This window comes from Eptatretus burgeri, chromosome 5 (genome assembly GCF_056783735.1).
Source record: "Eptatretus burgeri isolate ZD-2024b chromosome 5, Ebu_testis_v1, whole genome shotgun sequence".
Lineage (NCBI taxonomy): Eukaryota > Metazoa > Chordata > Myxini > Myxiniformes > Myxinidae > Eptatretus > Eptatretus burgeri.
Window position 1 is genome coordinate 53,411,206 of NC_140965.1, and position 17,168 is coordinate 53,428,373.

At 41.7% G+C, this 17,168-nt stretch overlaps 1 protein-coding gene across 2 annotated transcripts in view; it reads left to right on the forward strand.

The window, feature by feature from the left end:
• Positions 1-17,168, forward strand: part of WASHC5 (WASH complex subunit 5) — a 93,565-nt gene that overhangs the window by 58,310 nt on the left and 18,087 nt on the right. The window contains exons 20-25 of one of the 2 annotated variants that reach the window (XR_015058344.1): positions 14-176; positions 886-988; positions 4,189-4,268; positions 11,427-11,530; positions 11,698-11,838; positions 16,785-16,881. Coding sequence is in view for 1 of the 2 variants with exons in the window: in XM_085881863.1 (XP_085737989.1) it covers positions 14-176; positions 886-988; positions 4,189-4,268; positions 11,427-11,530; positions 11,698-11,827; positions 16,785-16,881 (677 nt within the window). In the remaining variant the exon portion in view is untranslated. The remainder of the gene's footprint in view (positions 1-13; positions 177-885; positions 989-4,188; positions 4,269-11,426; positions 11,531-11,697; positions 11,839-16,784; positions 16,882-17,168) is intronic. The other variant, XM_085881863.1, reaches the window with a different exon arrangement.

Genomic DNA, 17,168 nt, shown 5'->3' on the forward strand with positions numbered 1-17,168 from the left:
TTCCTTTTCTTAGGACAACGTGTTATGTTGATCAGCTGAGCACATGGCATGATGGTCGCACAAAGCAGGAGGTGGCGGACAGTCGCTTGCTGGCTGCTGTACAAAGAGCGCTGGGAACCTTTGGCATGACTGGCCTCGACCGACTGCTGTGCTTCATGATTGTTCGCGAGCTTCAGGTTCTTCTTCTCCTTCTCCTTCTCCTTCTGCTTCTGCTTCTGCTTCTGCTTCTGCTTCTTCTTGTTGTTCTGCTTCTTCTTCTTGTTCTGCTTCTTCTTCTTTTTCTGCTTCTTCTTCTTGTTCTGCTTCTTCTTGATGTTCTGCTTCTTCTTCTTGTTCTGCTTCTTCTTCTTGTTCTGCTTCTTCTTCTTGTTCTTATTCTTATTCTTGTTCTTGTTGTTCTTATTCTTATTCTTGTTCTTCTTATTATTCTTGTTCTTATTCTTATTCTTGTTCTTCTTATTCTTCTCAGCATGTTTGTTTGCCTGTCTGTTCACTTGCAGAATCAAATGCCTTGGCTGATCTCCCCAAAATGTTTCATATGTGCTGGGATAATCTCATGGGCACAAAATAATTCCCCCCTCACCACCTCCTGCGAGGTTGGGTTGACGTCTTACAATATTTGCCTGTGCACGTGGCACAGTGTGCGTTGTTTATTAACCTCTACCAGAGGAAGGCGATATTACTCACCATGGGCACAAAATGAATTTCCCTCATCATCCCCCCCCCCCACTCCCTACCCAACCCCTCACCACCCCTTAATTCCCCAGCCATACCCAGAGGGAGTGGGTATTTCTAATATTGAAAACTTACCCCATTTTGTGTCTTATTAAAACTGTTCTGTTATGGATGTCAACATTCATCAGTCTGCTTTACCTCCACTTGCAGAATGCTGTCGGGTATGTGCAGAAGAGTGTGCTGAAGGAGAAAATGCTACTCGATCAGTTTGCTACGTTCATGAAGCTTGCCAGCCCCCTGAAAACCAACATTGGTAAATCGTGTTTGTCAGGCACCATCGTAGAATGATACAAATTTTTTTCTCACTGCTAGCCTGTGGTCTTGTTATTTTGCTGGGAAATGGGCCAGAGAAGGAGTCATCAAGTTGATGGCAATGTCAAATCAGCCAAAATTAGACATCAGAGACTGCATTTCCAGGGAAATGAATTTAAGTTTTGCCAGAGGATTACAGTTTCAGATTGGTGGTGGTGGCACAGTGTCTGATTTGCTATTGCATTAAATTGTTGATCACATTTACTATGTTCATTAAATGCAAAAAACCAACCAGTTACTTAGTGATCCCATTTGTCATGGAATTTGTTCCTCGATCTGAGTTATTGCAGAAAATCGACATTTTATCTTTGAGCACATTCACAGTGGATCGTTTTAACCGCCCTGATATAAATTTGTCGTCCAAATTTCCAAAGCTCAGGTTTTTGGGATTTTTTTTTTGTGTACAGTGTCGAGGTTCGTGGAATAGCTAGAACACAGAATGGATCAGGATACAACATAACAAAAGGAACAGCAGGAAAAGGGGGAAACTCCAACAGCAAGGTGCAGGGAGAAAATATATGGAGCTGGACAAACGAGGGATGAAGGTAACGATGAGGAGAATGCTACAGGTGTACAAGATGGATACAGAAGCAAAAAAAAATTGGAGGGGTGGAGGTGGTTTAATGGATTTAAAATTATCATGGTCTTTGTACTGGGGATGATTTGAGATGCTATTGTGGAGGAGGGGGTGAGATTGAAGAGACTGAGGAAGTTGGTTCCAAGTGTGGAGGAAAAAACAGAAGCGAAGGATTGGTGATCACAGATTTTTGATTTTGGGAGTTTCACCAGAAGGGGGTTACTGACCGATTGCATGTGCCCTGCAGCAACAAGTGGGAAAGGAGGGGGCAGAGGGTGCAAGACCAGAAAGGTGGTGGTAGATATATATATATATATATATATATATATATATATATATATATATATATATATATATATATATATATATATATATATGCACACACACATACGAGGTGTGTTCAAAAAGTATCCAACCTTAATTTTTTGTGCGTAAACAAATGAAGCTGGGGAGGCGTGGGTTGGTGCACGTATGTAGGCGATCCTAATTCGTATGCGTGAATATTTTCCCGCCGACAGACCGCCGATGAGTGAGGAAGTGTAAGTGAGCGCCGTCGGATTTTCGTTTTTGACAAAATGACAGAAAAACTTGAACAACGCTACTGCATCAAATTTTGTGTAAAGCTTGGCGATTCCCAAGTGGAAACGATCCGCAACATTCAACAGGCCTTCGGGAACGAAGCAATGGGCACCACACAGATAAAAAAGTGGTACAACCGCTTCAAAGATGGTCGCACATCAGTGGAAAGTGAAGCACGTTCTGGTAGGCCCTCAACATCCCGAAATGAGATCGTCATTGACCAAGTGAGGACCCTGCTGATGCAGGATCGTCAAATCACGATCAGAGAACTTGCAGACGAGGTGGGCGTCAGCATTGGATTCGTTCATTCCATTGTGACTGAGGATTTGGACTTAAGGAGAATCTCAGCAAAGTTCGTGCCAAAGCTGCTAACGATCGAGCAGAAGCAACTCCGTTTGGAGATCGCACAGGACATGCTGGAGACTGTGAACAGCGATCCCAACTTCTTCAACACAGTGATCACTGGCGATGAGACCAAAGTGATCCATCATTTTGTCAAAAACGAAGATCCGACGGCGCTCACTTACACTTCCTCACTCATCGACGGTCTGTCCGTGACTGACAGCTTCTGCAGGCGGGAAAATATTCACGCATACGGATTAGGATCGCCTACATACGTGCACCAAACCACGCCTCCCTAGCTTCATTTGTTTACGCACGAAAAATTAAGGTTGGATACTTTTTGAACACACCATATATATATATGTATATATATGTATATATATATATATATATATATATATATATATATATATATATATATATATATATATATATATATATATATATATATATATATATATATATTCTTCTTCTTTCGGCTGCTCCCTTTCGGGGTCGCCACAGCGGATCATCCGTATGATCCGCATAGTGATTTGGCACATGTTTTACGCCAGATGCCCTTCCTGACGCAACCCTGGTCACCTCTTACGACACAGGGATAGTATATATATATATATATATATATATATATATATATATATATATATATATATATATATATATATATATATATATATATATATATATATATATATATATATATATATATATATATAATCACCGAGCTGTCTGCGATGTGAAAGTGATAGACCCAGAGACTCGTCTTCATTGTGGAAGATTCCAATTTTTTTTTAAGCCTTTGGTTTTTGTGGCATTAAGCTGAGCAAGGTGTGAGGCAGGGGTGCCAACCCAGAGTGGAGAGCTGTTCTTCATCAAACTGTGGATGAAGGCATTGTAGGTGGATAAAAATCAGATGTGTCAAGTTAAAATTGTAAATGGAAAAAAAAAAGCAAACAGCTTTGCAAAGAGATGATACATATAGGACAGCTGCAATTTTTGTCTTCAGATTATCATTAGGATATACACAGTGAGCATAACACGTTTGTCGCTGATGTCAAAATGTTTCCGTTATTAGAAAGGAAACAGTTTGTGTCATATGTATGTGTCACTGATGTCAACACCAATCTGTGGCATCACATTGTTGTTGAGGCTCTTCATAGTTACACACACACAGCTACATCTTCCTTTCATTTTCAGTTCTTTCTACAAGTCAGGCTGCTTCCAGTGCCATTCAGTCTCGGAAATTTGAGCCTACGTATTTGTACACTGTATACACTCAAATTGGTATGTTTTCAACCAGAAAAGAGCATCTCGGAGAAGTTTATGCTCATACATATATTTCAAATTAAGATTTCCAGTGTCACTGTTTTTTTAAACAATGAAAGGACAGTAATTGGCAAGGTATTATTTGCCAGCTAAATTGTATTATTTTATGTGTTTACGGGAGTGGTGTTTTTGTTGTCGATGGTGGTTGCAAACCATTGGATAATGAATGACCTTTAATAACACATGAAGTTTCTTTCTGATGTTACACCTTTGGTTTTGAGTTGCTGAGGCTTTGAATTTATGAGCGAACAATAATACATGACTTTGACTCTATATAAAAAAAAATACTGTACATTGAGAGCTTCTTCCTCTTTCAGGCAATGCCAGCAAGGTGTATGCATCAATTGTTTCCAAGTCGCAGAAGGTGTGGCCTGCATACCTGGATATTATTCTCAAGGTTTGGAAAGCCCCATCATTGTTGGACATAATTATGTATCAATACGGAGCCCAAAATATATTTCCCCCAAAAAATGTTCCTTTTGAAAATTCAGAAAGCCGAACATGACAGTTGTATAAAGATGCTGATATGGATTTGTACAGGCCATAACAGCCAAATAAAACATGTGAGATTGTGACACAAGTGACGTGTGACTAAATTGCAGTTTAGACAAATCGATTTAATTTCCTGCACAGATCTTATTCATGCCTTAATAATTGTCTTTTATATCAGTAGTTCCCTCTTTCGATGTCTTTCATGTGGATGAATCTGATGAATGGCTTATAACACCTGCGACTTTATTATAAACTCGCAGAGGCACCCAACGTTGCCGGGCAACGCCAGGTCCCTCCTCCCACCTCTTCCCCTGCTTCCTACCACTCCACCCCTCCCTCTGCACTCCCACCACACCCCTTCCCCCTCCTTCCACTTTCACCCTTCCCCTCCCTCCTCCCACAAAGATACCCGGCGTTTCCTGGGATATAACTTACATATAATGTACATCTAACGTACATCCACAATTAGCACGTATTTTGAGAAAATATCATCCATTGCTTCGCTGATGGAAATACTCAGGGGGGTGGAAAGCGAGAGAGAAGAAGAGGGAGAAGGAAACAAAAGGGGGTGGGAGGATGAAAGCAGAGAGTGATGCCTCACCACACTCGAGGAGGGGGGTGGCGTGGGAGCGAGAGAAAGAGAGAGAGAGACGGAGAGGTGGGGTGGGGGAGAGTGAGGAGGGGGAGAGATGAGAAAGTTGGGGGAGAGTGACACCTCACCACATATCACTATACAGTCGACCCTCAAATATCGTGTGTTTCAACCAATCGCGGGCAACCTATTGTGTTCTGATTTAGTTATCGTGGGATTTAATTTAATTTTGTTGTTTTTGTATACCATGTCAAGGCTCGTGTAAGAGCTAAAATCGCCAGTCATGGATTTTTTCCCCCATTTTAGCCAATCGTTGTTTTTGAGCTCTGATGAGTCAAGTCATAGTTTGCATCTGCATGTGCAATTACCTCCCTTTACAGGCCTTTTGTTGTTTTCTCATGCACCATTTTTAATGATGCCCAAATGTAAGATGATGGACAAAATTTGTTGTGCCAAAAGCCAGAGACAGGTTATGACATTGGGCAAAAAATAGAGTTGTTAGGTTGGCAAGAGGTGAAAGTATGGCATCAGTGAGTCGCCATTACGGGATCAATGAATTGACTGCGGTTTATCCATAAACATGAGTCAAATGTCTGAGCAAGTATTGTCACTGGGTTATCCAAAAGTTCAATGCCAGCATGGGCTGGTTTGAGAAATTGAAAAGAATAGTGGTGCTCCATCATGTAAGAGTAGTCTGGAAAGCAGCATCGGCAGATTATGATGCTGCGAAAAACTACCTGCCGCAGCTCATGGAACTAATCGAGACAAAGGGATCGAAACTAATCGATGGTCTTTCGATCGAGAAAGGTCTTTAACGATGATGAGATAGGATTATTTTGGAAGAGGATGCTATGTCGTACCTTCCTGTTCAAGCAGGAGAGACCTACTCTGGGGTTCAAGGTAGCTAAGGATCGTCTTACCCTTCTTCTATGTGGCAATGTATCAGGCGACTTTGTCGTAAAACCAATGATGCTCTTCCGATCACTGAATCCTCCTCCCCTTCCCCCCCCTCCCTGCTCCCTGAATCCCCCTCCCATCCTCCCTGAATCCCCCTCCCATCCTCCCCGCTCCTTGAATAACGCTTCACACCTCCCGCTCCCTGAATCCCGCTCCCCCCTCCCCACTCTCCACTCCAACAGCATCATCATCATCCCGAGCTAAGTCTTGTGTTTTCTATTTACGGCAGAGTACAGTACGAGTACGTAATGTTCTTATCCTCACCCACCTCACTGTTTTGTATAAAAATATCCTCTTGCTGTTTTGGAATAAATTTAAAAAGTCTTGTCTTTTTGTTTATTCGGGGACCAAGCGGATAAATGCTTGGTTTCCTTGTGTTATCGGTATTTTCATTATTATCTTGCCAAAACGAAGTTTTTGCAAGATATGTTAGTCAGCTTGCATGTTTTTTTTTGTTGTTGTTTGTCTGTAATCACATATAAAAAATTCTGCAGAGCACAGTTATCATTGGAAATTTTTGTAACTTCGCAAATCAGAGGCCGATAGAGGTCCCTTTCAGCGCACAAAATTTTGAAGGTCAAAGGTCAAGGTCACTTTGTCGCAAATCAGGGGAGTCGACGAAACCCTTATTTTTGAGTAATTTTGATCGGATCGTCTTCAAACTTTATGCGAATATAGTTCATGGTTTGGCGCTCAGCTGATTAAATTTTGGTGGCGATTGGCCTTGACCTTCATATGTTTTTTTTTTTTGTCTGTAATCACGTATAAATCACTGCAGAGCACAGTTATCATTGGAAATTTTTGTAACTTCGCATATCAGAGGCCCATAGAGGTCCCTTTCAGCGCATAAAATTTTGAAGGTCAAGGTCAAAAGTCAAGGTCACTTTGTCACAAATCAGGGAGTCGACGAAACCCTTATTTTTTTGAGTAATTTTAATCGAATCGTCTCCAAACTTTATGGGAATGTAGTATATGGTCTGGCGCTCAGCTGATTAGTTTTTGGTGGCGATTGGCTTTGACCTTCATGGTTAGCGCCTGAGGTCAAACATATTTGACCCCAAGGTCAAATTTTCAAGTTTTAGGAACCATATCGTGTAGTACCTCAAATTGAACACCTCGATGAGTGCTTTCTAGATATGTCAAGCTTGAGATATTATGACGTCATTTGGTGACGTTATGAGGCAAACATATATTTTTCATGGTTACTCTGTAGAACGATTCTCATCGGAATCTCTCGTAGGCAGATATTCCTCAAGGAGTCGCTCCTGGTGGATAGCAGCTCTGTTCACCTCAGTGTGACCTTAAATAAGTCACACGTGGTCACCTTTTGGCAAGATACGGGTCACCCTGCAGGTGACATTGGTTTATTATTATCCTTTCCACCAAATTTTTGTGGAAGCTGTATTGTCGGCACCACTGTTCTGATTAAATTGAAACTTCACAGGAATGTTGGGATGAATGGGAACTGATGCATATTGATTGTGTCCGAGCTTTGATTTTGTAATCGCGACAACCAGCTTGGATTTAAGTGAAAACTTAAAAAATCATCATCTCCAAAACTGTAAACTCTATCAATTTGATTATTGTCAGGTTATGATCGACTATCCATCATGAAAATAAATTTTATAAGAGGACATCATCAGTGAAGTGGTTTGGCCGCCATATTGGATTAAAGGTCAAAAAGTCGACCCTGCTCTTCTTTAAAAGGGTTCAACTGATTGATGTGATACTTGGCACATATGATCGAGTACCCTCTGGAGAATATATATGCTGTTAACGATGATGTCATAAGTCATGTGGTTTGAAATTGCTTCATCTTGGACAAGGGATGCCTAGGCCCCTGCATCACTGCTTGCAGTATTAATTACCTCCACCACCGAAGGTGAATGAGGTTATGTCTTCACCCCTTTCTGTCTGTCTGTTTGTGTACAGTATAAAAAAGTCGTGGACAGATCCGGATGAAGTTTTGTGGACAAGTTCGGCGTGTGACAAGGACAAATTGATTAGATTTTGTTGAAGATCCGGATCCAACTACGAGAAGTTTTTTTTGTGATTCTTCACCATTGAGAAATAGGGTGAAACCGATATATAGCACAATATCTCAAAAGGTTGTGGACGGATCGCGACGAAACTTGATGGACACGTTGGGTATGTGACAAGGAAGAATTGACTCGATTTTGGTGAAGATCCAGATCTGATAAATTTTTAAATAATTTTTCACCATTGAGAGATCGGGTGAAACCGATATATAGCACAACATCTTAAAAAGTTGTGGATGTATTCCGATGAAACTTGGTGGACAGGTGGGGTGTGTCATATGGATGGATTGGTTTGATTTTGGTGAAAATCCGAATCTGGATCTGGATAAAGAATTATTTAATTTTCAAATTGATTCTTCACCATTGAGATCGGGCCAAAAACTATATAGGACTGTATAGCATGATATCTCAAAAATGTATTGAGCCTGATATGTTCTCATGCATCAGCCATTACATGACGAAGGTATGCGCTTCACCGAGTGCCCTTCATGCTTGTTGATGGTTAGGGTTAAGGTGGTGGGGCTTGGGATCCCACGATCCTGAGTTCAAATGCCACTCAGCTGTTGAATTAATACCAAGTGGGGTTAACTCGACCTGTCATCCTACCGAGGTCGGCAAAATGAGTGCCAGCATGCTGGTATACTGTGTCAGAGTGGCGACCCGTCCAGGATTGTCCCCAATAGCCAAGGAGACTACTTAGGCAGCACCAACGCATTGCACAGAGTATGGTCCCAATGGATGGATGGATAGATGGTTGGAGTGCCCTTCTAGTTTCAATTTTGATGTGTTTATTTCTGGCTGTCGCCGATCTTCCTCTACTTTTTTTTCTGAAGTTCCCTCAGTTCGCATGCAAAATTTTGGGCTATTAGTTTTCATGGTTTTGGAGTTATGGAGGAGACACACACATACACACACACTGACATTTATTACTACTAGTACGTGCCCGTACGTGCGTGGCCGTACGTGCAAAGAAAAATTATAATAAAAAAAACAAAACCGCTTGCCAGAAACAACCACACAGGCCGTTCCTTCGCTCTCGCGTGCCCATACGTGCGCGCCCGTACGTGCGTGGCCGTACGTGCGCGACCGTACGTGCAAACCAAAAAACAAACACAAAAAACTTTCAAACAACTACACATGCCATTCCTTCGCTGTCGTAAACGACGACTCGATTGGGGCATTGTGTTTAAGAAAATCGAGAAAGAAATCGAGAAAGTACAGAAATCGAGAAAGAAAGAATACAGTAAATCGAGAAAGAATACAGTAAGTCGTCACTATCCGGAAGTCCAGAAGTTAAGTCCTCACTGTCCAGAAGTTCACATATCGCAGTGACGATTATTCACAATTTAGTTTTAATGGCCAATTATTCAATTAGTGCCAACGTATTTTGCCTTTTCGCAATGTCATCGCAAGGAAAAACACAAAGAGAAGAGGGGAAAAAAAACAAGAAAAAAAACACATGCAAAAAATAACCCCCCCCCCCCCAAAAAACAGAAAACTTCCATTTCCCCATCGTAACCGGCACGGCCCGTGACGTCATCGTCAGCCGGCCGCGCACCGATCTGGAAGTCCGGAAGTTAAGTCCTCACTGTTTGGAGGTTCGCATATCGCAGTTACGATTATTTGCAATTTAGTTTTAATGGCCAATTATTCAATTAATGCCAACGTATTTTGCCTTTTCGCAATGTCATCGCAAGGAAAAACACAAAGAGAAGAGAAGAGAAGAGAAAAAAAAAAAGAAAAAAATGTACGTGCATACAAAAAAAGGGTATGTGCAAAAAAAAAAAAAAAAACTCCTCCCCCCCCGAAAAAAAATCTGCCATTTCCCCATCATTACGCCACGGCCCATGACGTCATCGTCGGCCGGCCGTGCACCGGCCTATGCAGCCACACCTACGCAGCAACGGGTCTTGTCATTGGTTTGGTAAATAAATGGCCACAGCAACGTGTCTTATCATTGGTTTGGTAAATAAATGGCCATAACTTGGGAAACACTTGTCCAGGTAATATCAAACCTTGAAAAGGCACATCCACAGGGCCCCAGCAATATACCTGGCAAGTTTCAATTAGATCGGACCACTGGTTGTAGAGAAACAGTGGCCACACACACACACACACACACACACACACACACACACACACACACACACACACACACACACACACACACACACACACACACACACACACACACACACACACACACACACACACACACACACACACACACACACACACACACACACACACACTGCTGGAATTATAAATAGATTATAGATTTGTCCCACCCTCCCCCTACTTAAACCCAGCCTCAACATATTTGTTGCACCCTATTTTCCCCCAACTGTGCTTCCCTGCTGTCATTTTGAATTTTTCCCATCATATGTGCTTTGACAGCAAACTGCATTGACATATTTTTAAGTGGTGAAGCTGCTCCAGTATTTAGCTTTTACCTATGTCTTTCCATCCATCAAAAATATGTCAGAGCAACATTTCTCACCCACCGTGTTTAATTCTAGAGGGTTCTAAAGTGTAATTCTAGCGAGTTCTAGAGGGTAATTATAATGGGCTCTAAAAGGTCATTCTTCATGTTTCTTAAGGGTGGTTTGAAAGGGTAGTTCTAATGGGTTCTAAAAAAGCAAGTAATTCTCATGGGTTCCAAAGGGAAATTCCAATGGGTTCTAAAGTGTAATTCTAATGGTTTCTAAAGGGTATGTTTCATGGTTTTTCAAGGGTAATTTTTATGGTTTTTAAAGGGTTCTGTAGGGTAATTCTAATGGTCTCTAAAGGGTAATTTTCATGGGTTTTAAAGGGTAATTCTAAAGGGTTCTGAAGGGTAATTTTCATGGTTTCTGAAGGGTCATTCTAAAGGGTTCTGAAGGGTAATTTTCATGGTTTCTTAAGGGTAATTCTAAAGAGTTCTGAAGGGTAATTTTCATGGTTTCTGAAGGGTAATTCTAAAGGGTTCTGAAGGGTAATTTTCATGGTTTCTGAAGGGTAATTCTAAAGGGTTCTGAAGGGTCATTCTAAAGGGTTCTGAAGGGTAATTTTCATGGTTTCTGAAGGGTAATTCTAAAGGGTTCTGAAGGGTAATTTTCATGGTTTCTTAAGGGTAATTTTCATGGTTTTTAAAGGGTAATTTTCAGGTTTCTAAAGAGTAATTTTCATGATTTTTAAAGGGTAATTCTATTGTTCTAAAAGGTCATTCTGATGGTTTCTAAAGGGTGATTTTGATGCTTTTAAAGGGTAATTCTGATGGTTTCTGAAGGGTGATTCTAAATGGTTCTGAAGGGTAATTTTAAAGGATTCTAAAGAGTAATTCAATGGATTTCGTTCGTTTTTTGCTTTGCCTACTTCATATTTAAATGACAAACTGAACTGCTTTGTTCTGACACAGGTGCGATTTTTATTTTATTTTATTTTTCCAACTGTGCCACTGTCACTTTTTAATGTTATGCCACTGCCTCGCACACAGGTGGGACAACTGCAGATTCTGCGACGCCTCGTTGCCTATGAGCTTGGATACTCATGCAAACTTGACTCAAAAGCACTCTTTAGTGCTCTGGACACGCTTAACAAGTAATTTCAAACTGCCCCTCCCCCAGACCCTCCCGTCCATGGAGTCCATGTTCTTGTGTGGTTGAGTTATTTTTGTTTTTGACACGCTGGCTCCAAAACATTACATTATTTATGAAATGGTAACAGGTGGTTCATGTAGTGCTGCATTGCGGACCTTCTTGCTGCAGGGCGCTTTTAGCAGAGGTGCAGGCTCATTATAAAGACCCAAGCTTGCCATACCCAAAAGAGGACAACCTGCTGCTTTCCGAACTCGTGGCGTATCTGGACACGGCTGGCATCAACAATCCGCTGAACAAGGCATGCACAGGGTGATGGAAATGTCTGCATTAATGTGCATATGGCAGAACTTGCAAAACCAAATCCTATAATTTTGAGTCGTGACATATCCATTTGTTTTCCATTTACAGGATGGTTGAAATGGTTTTGGTCAAATATAATTATCGTTTCATTAACATACCAAAGTAGAAATGAAAACTGGTAATTAGGTAATGAACGGCCCAGATACCAGCATAATCTTTTTCCTGCTACATTGAAATGGCAAATATCTTTCTCATGTATGTATTATGTCAATAAAGGGAGGTGTGGGGGTCGATCAATTTGAGAAAAAGTGGAGCACTAGGAGAGAAAAAAGAGGATTGTATACTTAAGGAGGGGAAAAGCAGTTGTAGGAGGGGAGGGAATGGGGATTTATCTTGCACGAGTGGGGATTAAGGGGTAAATAATGCTGCCATTTTTGTGCACATTATATTTCATCGTCCCTTAACTCGTGTCTTGGCACTAAAATGTATTAGATAACAGCTCAGACAAATGATTGAGGTTTGTGGACACAATTTATGGACACAAAGTTGCTTTAGCAAGTCAGCAGCCAACTTTTACACTTTCTTTTGGACATGGCCATTCATCTAACTTTGAAACTTAAACAGCTGAGCAATGTCTTATGTATTGCACAAGAAGGTGCCAATTTGGTTTGATAATCATGTTGGAAATCAGAAGAGGAGTCTTTTGGGATATTTCCAGCATTGTTTTCTATATCGGCTCATGGAAAATAATGTTACGTTTGAGGGGGGGGTATGCATTCAAAGGGTAATTAGGATGTTTAATTAGGTATGCCATGCTGTTCGAGTTTACCAGGATCTTGATGTAATAAGTAGCAATTCAGTGGTGATAAGTTGTCTAGTAAATGTCCATTTCTTCAAGGGGGAAATGATAATTGTCACGTAATTAGATAGGGACACGGGATAGGGTAAGTGTGTCTGCGTAAACCCCTTTTAGTAGTCCCTGGAGGCTTGCCGTGACGTCACAGGACAGTGCTGCGGATGGCTCCGCCCCGTGATCACGATTGGCGGAAGGCGACGGCGCAGGGCCAATAAAACGGCTCGATTGGAAGTGACGAGGACGGGAGGATAAAAAGGTTCTGTTCGGGGTCGAAAAGGAAGAGGAAGAAGATCGGGACAGAAAAACTGTTCTGGTGGAGGTTGTTGTGCTGAGAGCGTGCTTTTTGTTGGGCTGTTTTCGATCCTGGTTTCATCGTGTCTTGTAGCCTTGCTGAGCCTCGTGCCTCACCTTGGTTGGCTCTGGGGTTCTGCTGGCTCGGAGTACGGGGTCGAACGGCGGGCGGACCTGCCTCCCTCTCCTGCTCGCAACTTGGTGCCAGAACTGGGTCCCTGGCGGCTGTGAGCGGACTTGGGCCAGGACCAGGAGGTCGACAGCACCACGGTGTCTCCTGCCCCTGACGAGCGCAACGCCAGCTCGTCCAACGCCAATCCAGGACTGTTGTGTCACCACCACGGGCCAGCCTGACCACCAGGACCAGCTACGTTGTGTGTGTGTGCGTGCGTGCGTGTGTGTGTGTGTGTGTGTGTGTGTGTGTGTGTGTGTGTGTGTGTGTGTGTGTGTGTGTGTGTGTGTGTGTGTGTGTGTGTGTGTGTGTGTGTGTGTACCTGGCGCCTTAGAGGGTTTGAGATTTGTATATTCATTGGAATTGTCTGTGTTTTCCCCACGCCCGAACCCACACCACCATCCCGTCGAATCGCCCCGGATCCCTCTTCTTGCCGAGTCTTGTTATTTCTGGTTGGAGAAAATAAACGTTATCAACTCAGTGAAAAGCGACTCGTGCCACCTTCCTCGTCCCGTTTGCGGTAGAGCGATTAGAACCGCCATCTTTGGGTTATAAATAAATAAACCGCCTCCATCGTTTCGGCTCATTCTACGTTGGCGGGACTGTTCAAGTCCCGTGGACGTCACAATAATATATACCAAGGTGCAGGTACCTGCAAAAGTATTCCTCCTTCCAATAATGCTGCATTTAGATGAATTACGAATTATGCAGAATTTTTTTTTCCAAATGAACTTTTTTATCCATAACTGAAGAGATCGAACTAAACACTGTTACAGTTGAAGGAGGTTACATATCAGGTGTACCTGCAAAAAACAAGTACAAATCAAAATTCACTGGTTGTAAAAGTATTCAGCCCCTGAGATCAGTACTTGGTGGAAGAACTTTTTGCAACAATGACTGCTCTGAGTTGTTTTGGGTTGGTTTCTAGGAGCTTCACACAGTGAGATGGTGAAATCTTTGCCCATTCTTCACGTGAAAATTGCTCTAGTTCTGCCAAGTTTGATGGGGATCGTGGATGGACTTCAATCTTCAAGTCTCACCATAAATATTCATTTGGGTTCAAGTCAGGATTTTGACTGAGCCACTCAAGGACATTTATTTTCCTCTTATTCAGCTACTCCAGTGTGGCTTTTGTTTTGTACTTCAGATCATCATCCTGCTGAAATGTGAATCTCTTACCCAGTTTCAGATTCATGGCTGACTCAAGCAGGTTTTCATCAAGGATTCTCCTGTACTTTGCACCGCCCATTGTCCCTTATATCCTGACAAGCTTGCCAGTCCCTGCTGATGAAAAGCAGCCTCATAACATGATGCTGCCACCACCATGCTTGACATTAGGGATGGTGTTCATTGGGTGATGTGCAGTGTTCGGCTTGTGCCAGATGTGACGTTTTGAATTTAGACCAAATAGTTCAATTTTTGTCTCTGGCCACAAAAACTTTCTCCATCTGTCTGCACAATCATTCACATGTTTTTTTTCGCAAACACCGTACGAGCTTTTAGATGTGTCTTTTTATGCCTCCGCTGACGAAATCGCTGTACGCATGATGTTCTTGTGTTGTACATACGTACGTATGTGATAATTTTCTCTTTTCTCTGCAACCGCTTATTCAATCGACACAAATTTTTCACCATTGGTGTGACGACTCATGTAGAATGTTTCAATGATTATGACATCAGAGGTCACATGGTGTGGCAGCAATGTTGGAAAAAAGAAAAGACTTTGGACCTCTGTTTCTCTGAAGCCTCTCCATGGAAAAATTTGAAACTCGGCACATGTCAAGTACTCCTCATGGAAATAAGTGATATTTTGATGATGTCATAGGTGGCTTCGTTTTGACATGATTACATGTGTCAAATGCTTTATCTTATCAGTATGAAAAAAATTTGGGTTATTTTGGGATGAATTGTATGGGGGGGAAAATTGATGACATCATGTATATTTTTAACATAAACGCCTTCAATAATAATGTTGGCAGAGACATTTCTGTCACCGTCACGATGTTGAGTGCCGTTCTAGTTCAGTAATGTCTTCTTTGTGCCACCTGTCCATATATACCAGTATTGTGAAGGCAACGGGATATTGTTGATTGACGAACACTGACCTGCATCTCCGACATAGAGCCTTGTAGACCTTTCAAAGTCATTGTTGGATTTACAGTGACATCCCGAACCAGCTTCCTGCTTGCCCGGCTGCTGAGTTTGGATGGGTGACCTGATCTGTGTGGAGTCTGGGTGGTATGATACGTCTTCCACTGCTTAACCCTTTGAACCCTGAGCTTCTTGGACTTTTGGCTCCCCCACCCTGGGTTCCCTGGAGAAAAATCCGGCCGCTCAGGTATATGGAGGTTTGAATAGCTGCTGGTATGCCAGCTGCCAGGGTTCAAAGGGTTAATGATGGATTTCACCGTACGCAACGGGATAATGAATATGATATCTTGTTATAACCCTCTCCTGAACGGTGCTTCTCTACCACTTCATGTCTGACGTCTTTGGAAAGCTCCTTGGTCTTCATGTTTGCCTTGTTGGTTGACCAAGTGAGTTGCACCTTAAAACTCCTTCGACAAGTGGGGGAACTTGATTTTTAAAGTTAAGCTACTGATTACATACAGGTGAAACCTATTGCACTTATTTTGTAACCTTTCAAATATCTTGCTCCTGAAGTAATTTAGGGTGAATCAGGCAATGGGTTTGAATACTTATGCAACTGACAATCATCTGATTTTCTCTGTTGTTCTAACTTATTCACATATTATCTGCATTTTTTTTGCTTTATCACTTTGGAGTAGTTTGTGAAGACTATATATTAAGTTTGATTTCTCAGTATTATTAACTAAGCTAAGGTGGCATCAAAATGTGAAAGCTTTGGAGGGGTGGGGGGTGAATACTTTTGCAGGCCTCTGTTTATGTTAATGGAGGAGCTTAACTTTTAAGTGCATTTGGTTCACAAACTACGAAAGTGTATTGGGAGGGGGTGGGGGCGGTAAGGAGGAAAAAAAAAAAAGAAGGAAGACACACAAAAACAAGTAAGAAACAGAATGGGAAAGAATCATTGTGTGTAGAGGAGCGTTTATGTAGATGGGTGAGCACATGAAGTGATGGCAACACATTTGAAAGGATGAAGTAAACAGGACGAGACAATGGATGCTGGGAGAAGATTCCATAATCGGGAGAATAAAGGGATGAATGAATGCATTTAAATTAAAAAAAGGGTTTTCTGTCATTCATCATTCAAAAGTATTCTCGGTACAATGGATGAAATCAATAGGACTTTGATGTACGCAAATTGTCATGGGAAGCAAAGAGAAGCTGACGTTTCGGGCGTTAACCCTTCGTCGGAATAAAATAACTGTTTCTGGCATTAACCTTCTTTTGCTTTGATGAAGGGTTAACACCCGAAATGTCAGCTTCTCCTTGCTTCCTATGGCAGTTAGCATATGTCAATATCGTGTTGAATTCACCGATTGTTCTACCTGTACGCAGATCAGCATGACACTTCACCAGCAAGACTAGTTATTGATTCTTGTGTGTACATGCATGCAAATTTCATGTCATTAATAATAACAATGCCTTTGAGATGAATTTTTGAAGAATCTTGCATTGAGGTGCTCACACTGCCCACCTTCTCATTTTCAGATTTACATTACCACCAAGCGCCTACCCTTCTTCCCTCTCATCAACTTTGCCTTTGTGTTGGCTCAGCTACCCAGAGTGCAGTTCAACAAAGCACAACGTGAGCTTATTAGCCTTGCCTGTTCTTCATGCGATTGGAGAGGCGATTGTTGTATGTGCATGCATGCAAATCTAACTATATATATATATATATATATATATATATATATATATATATATATATATATATATATATATATATATATATATATATATATATGTATATTGTTGTGGTTGACGAAATTTGCACACCACCATTCAGGTCCCTTAGGTGAGATATCTCCGTAAGTATATGTGTAGTTAGGCCCAAACCCGTTGTTTAAAGGGAATACATGTCATTCACTCGGG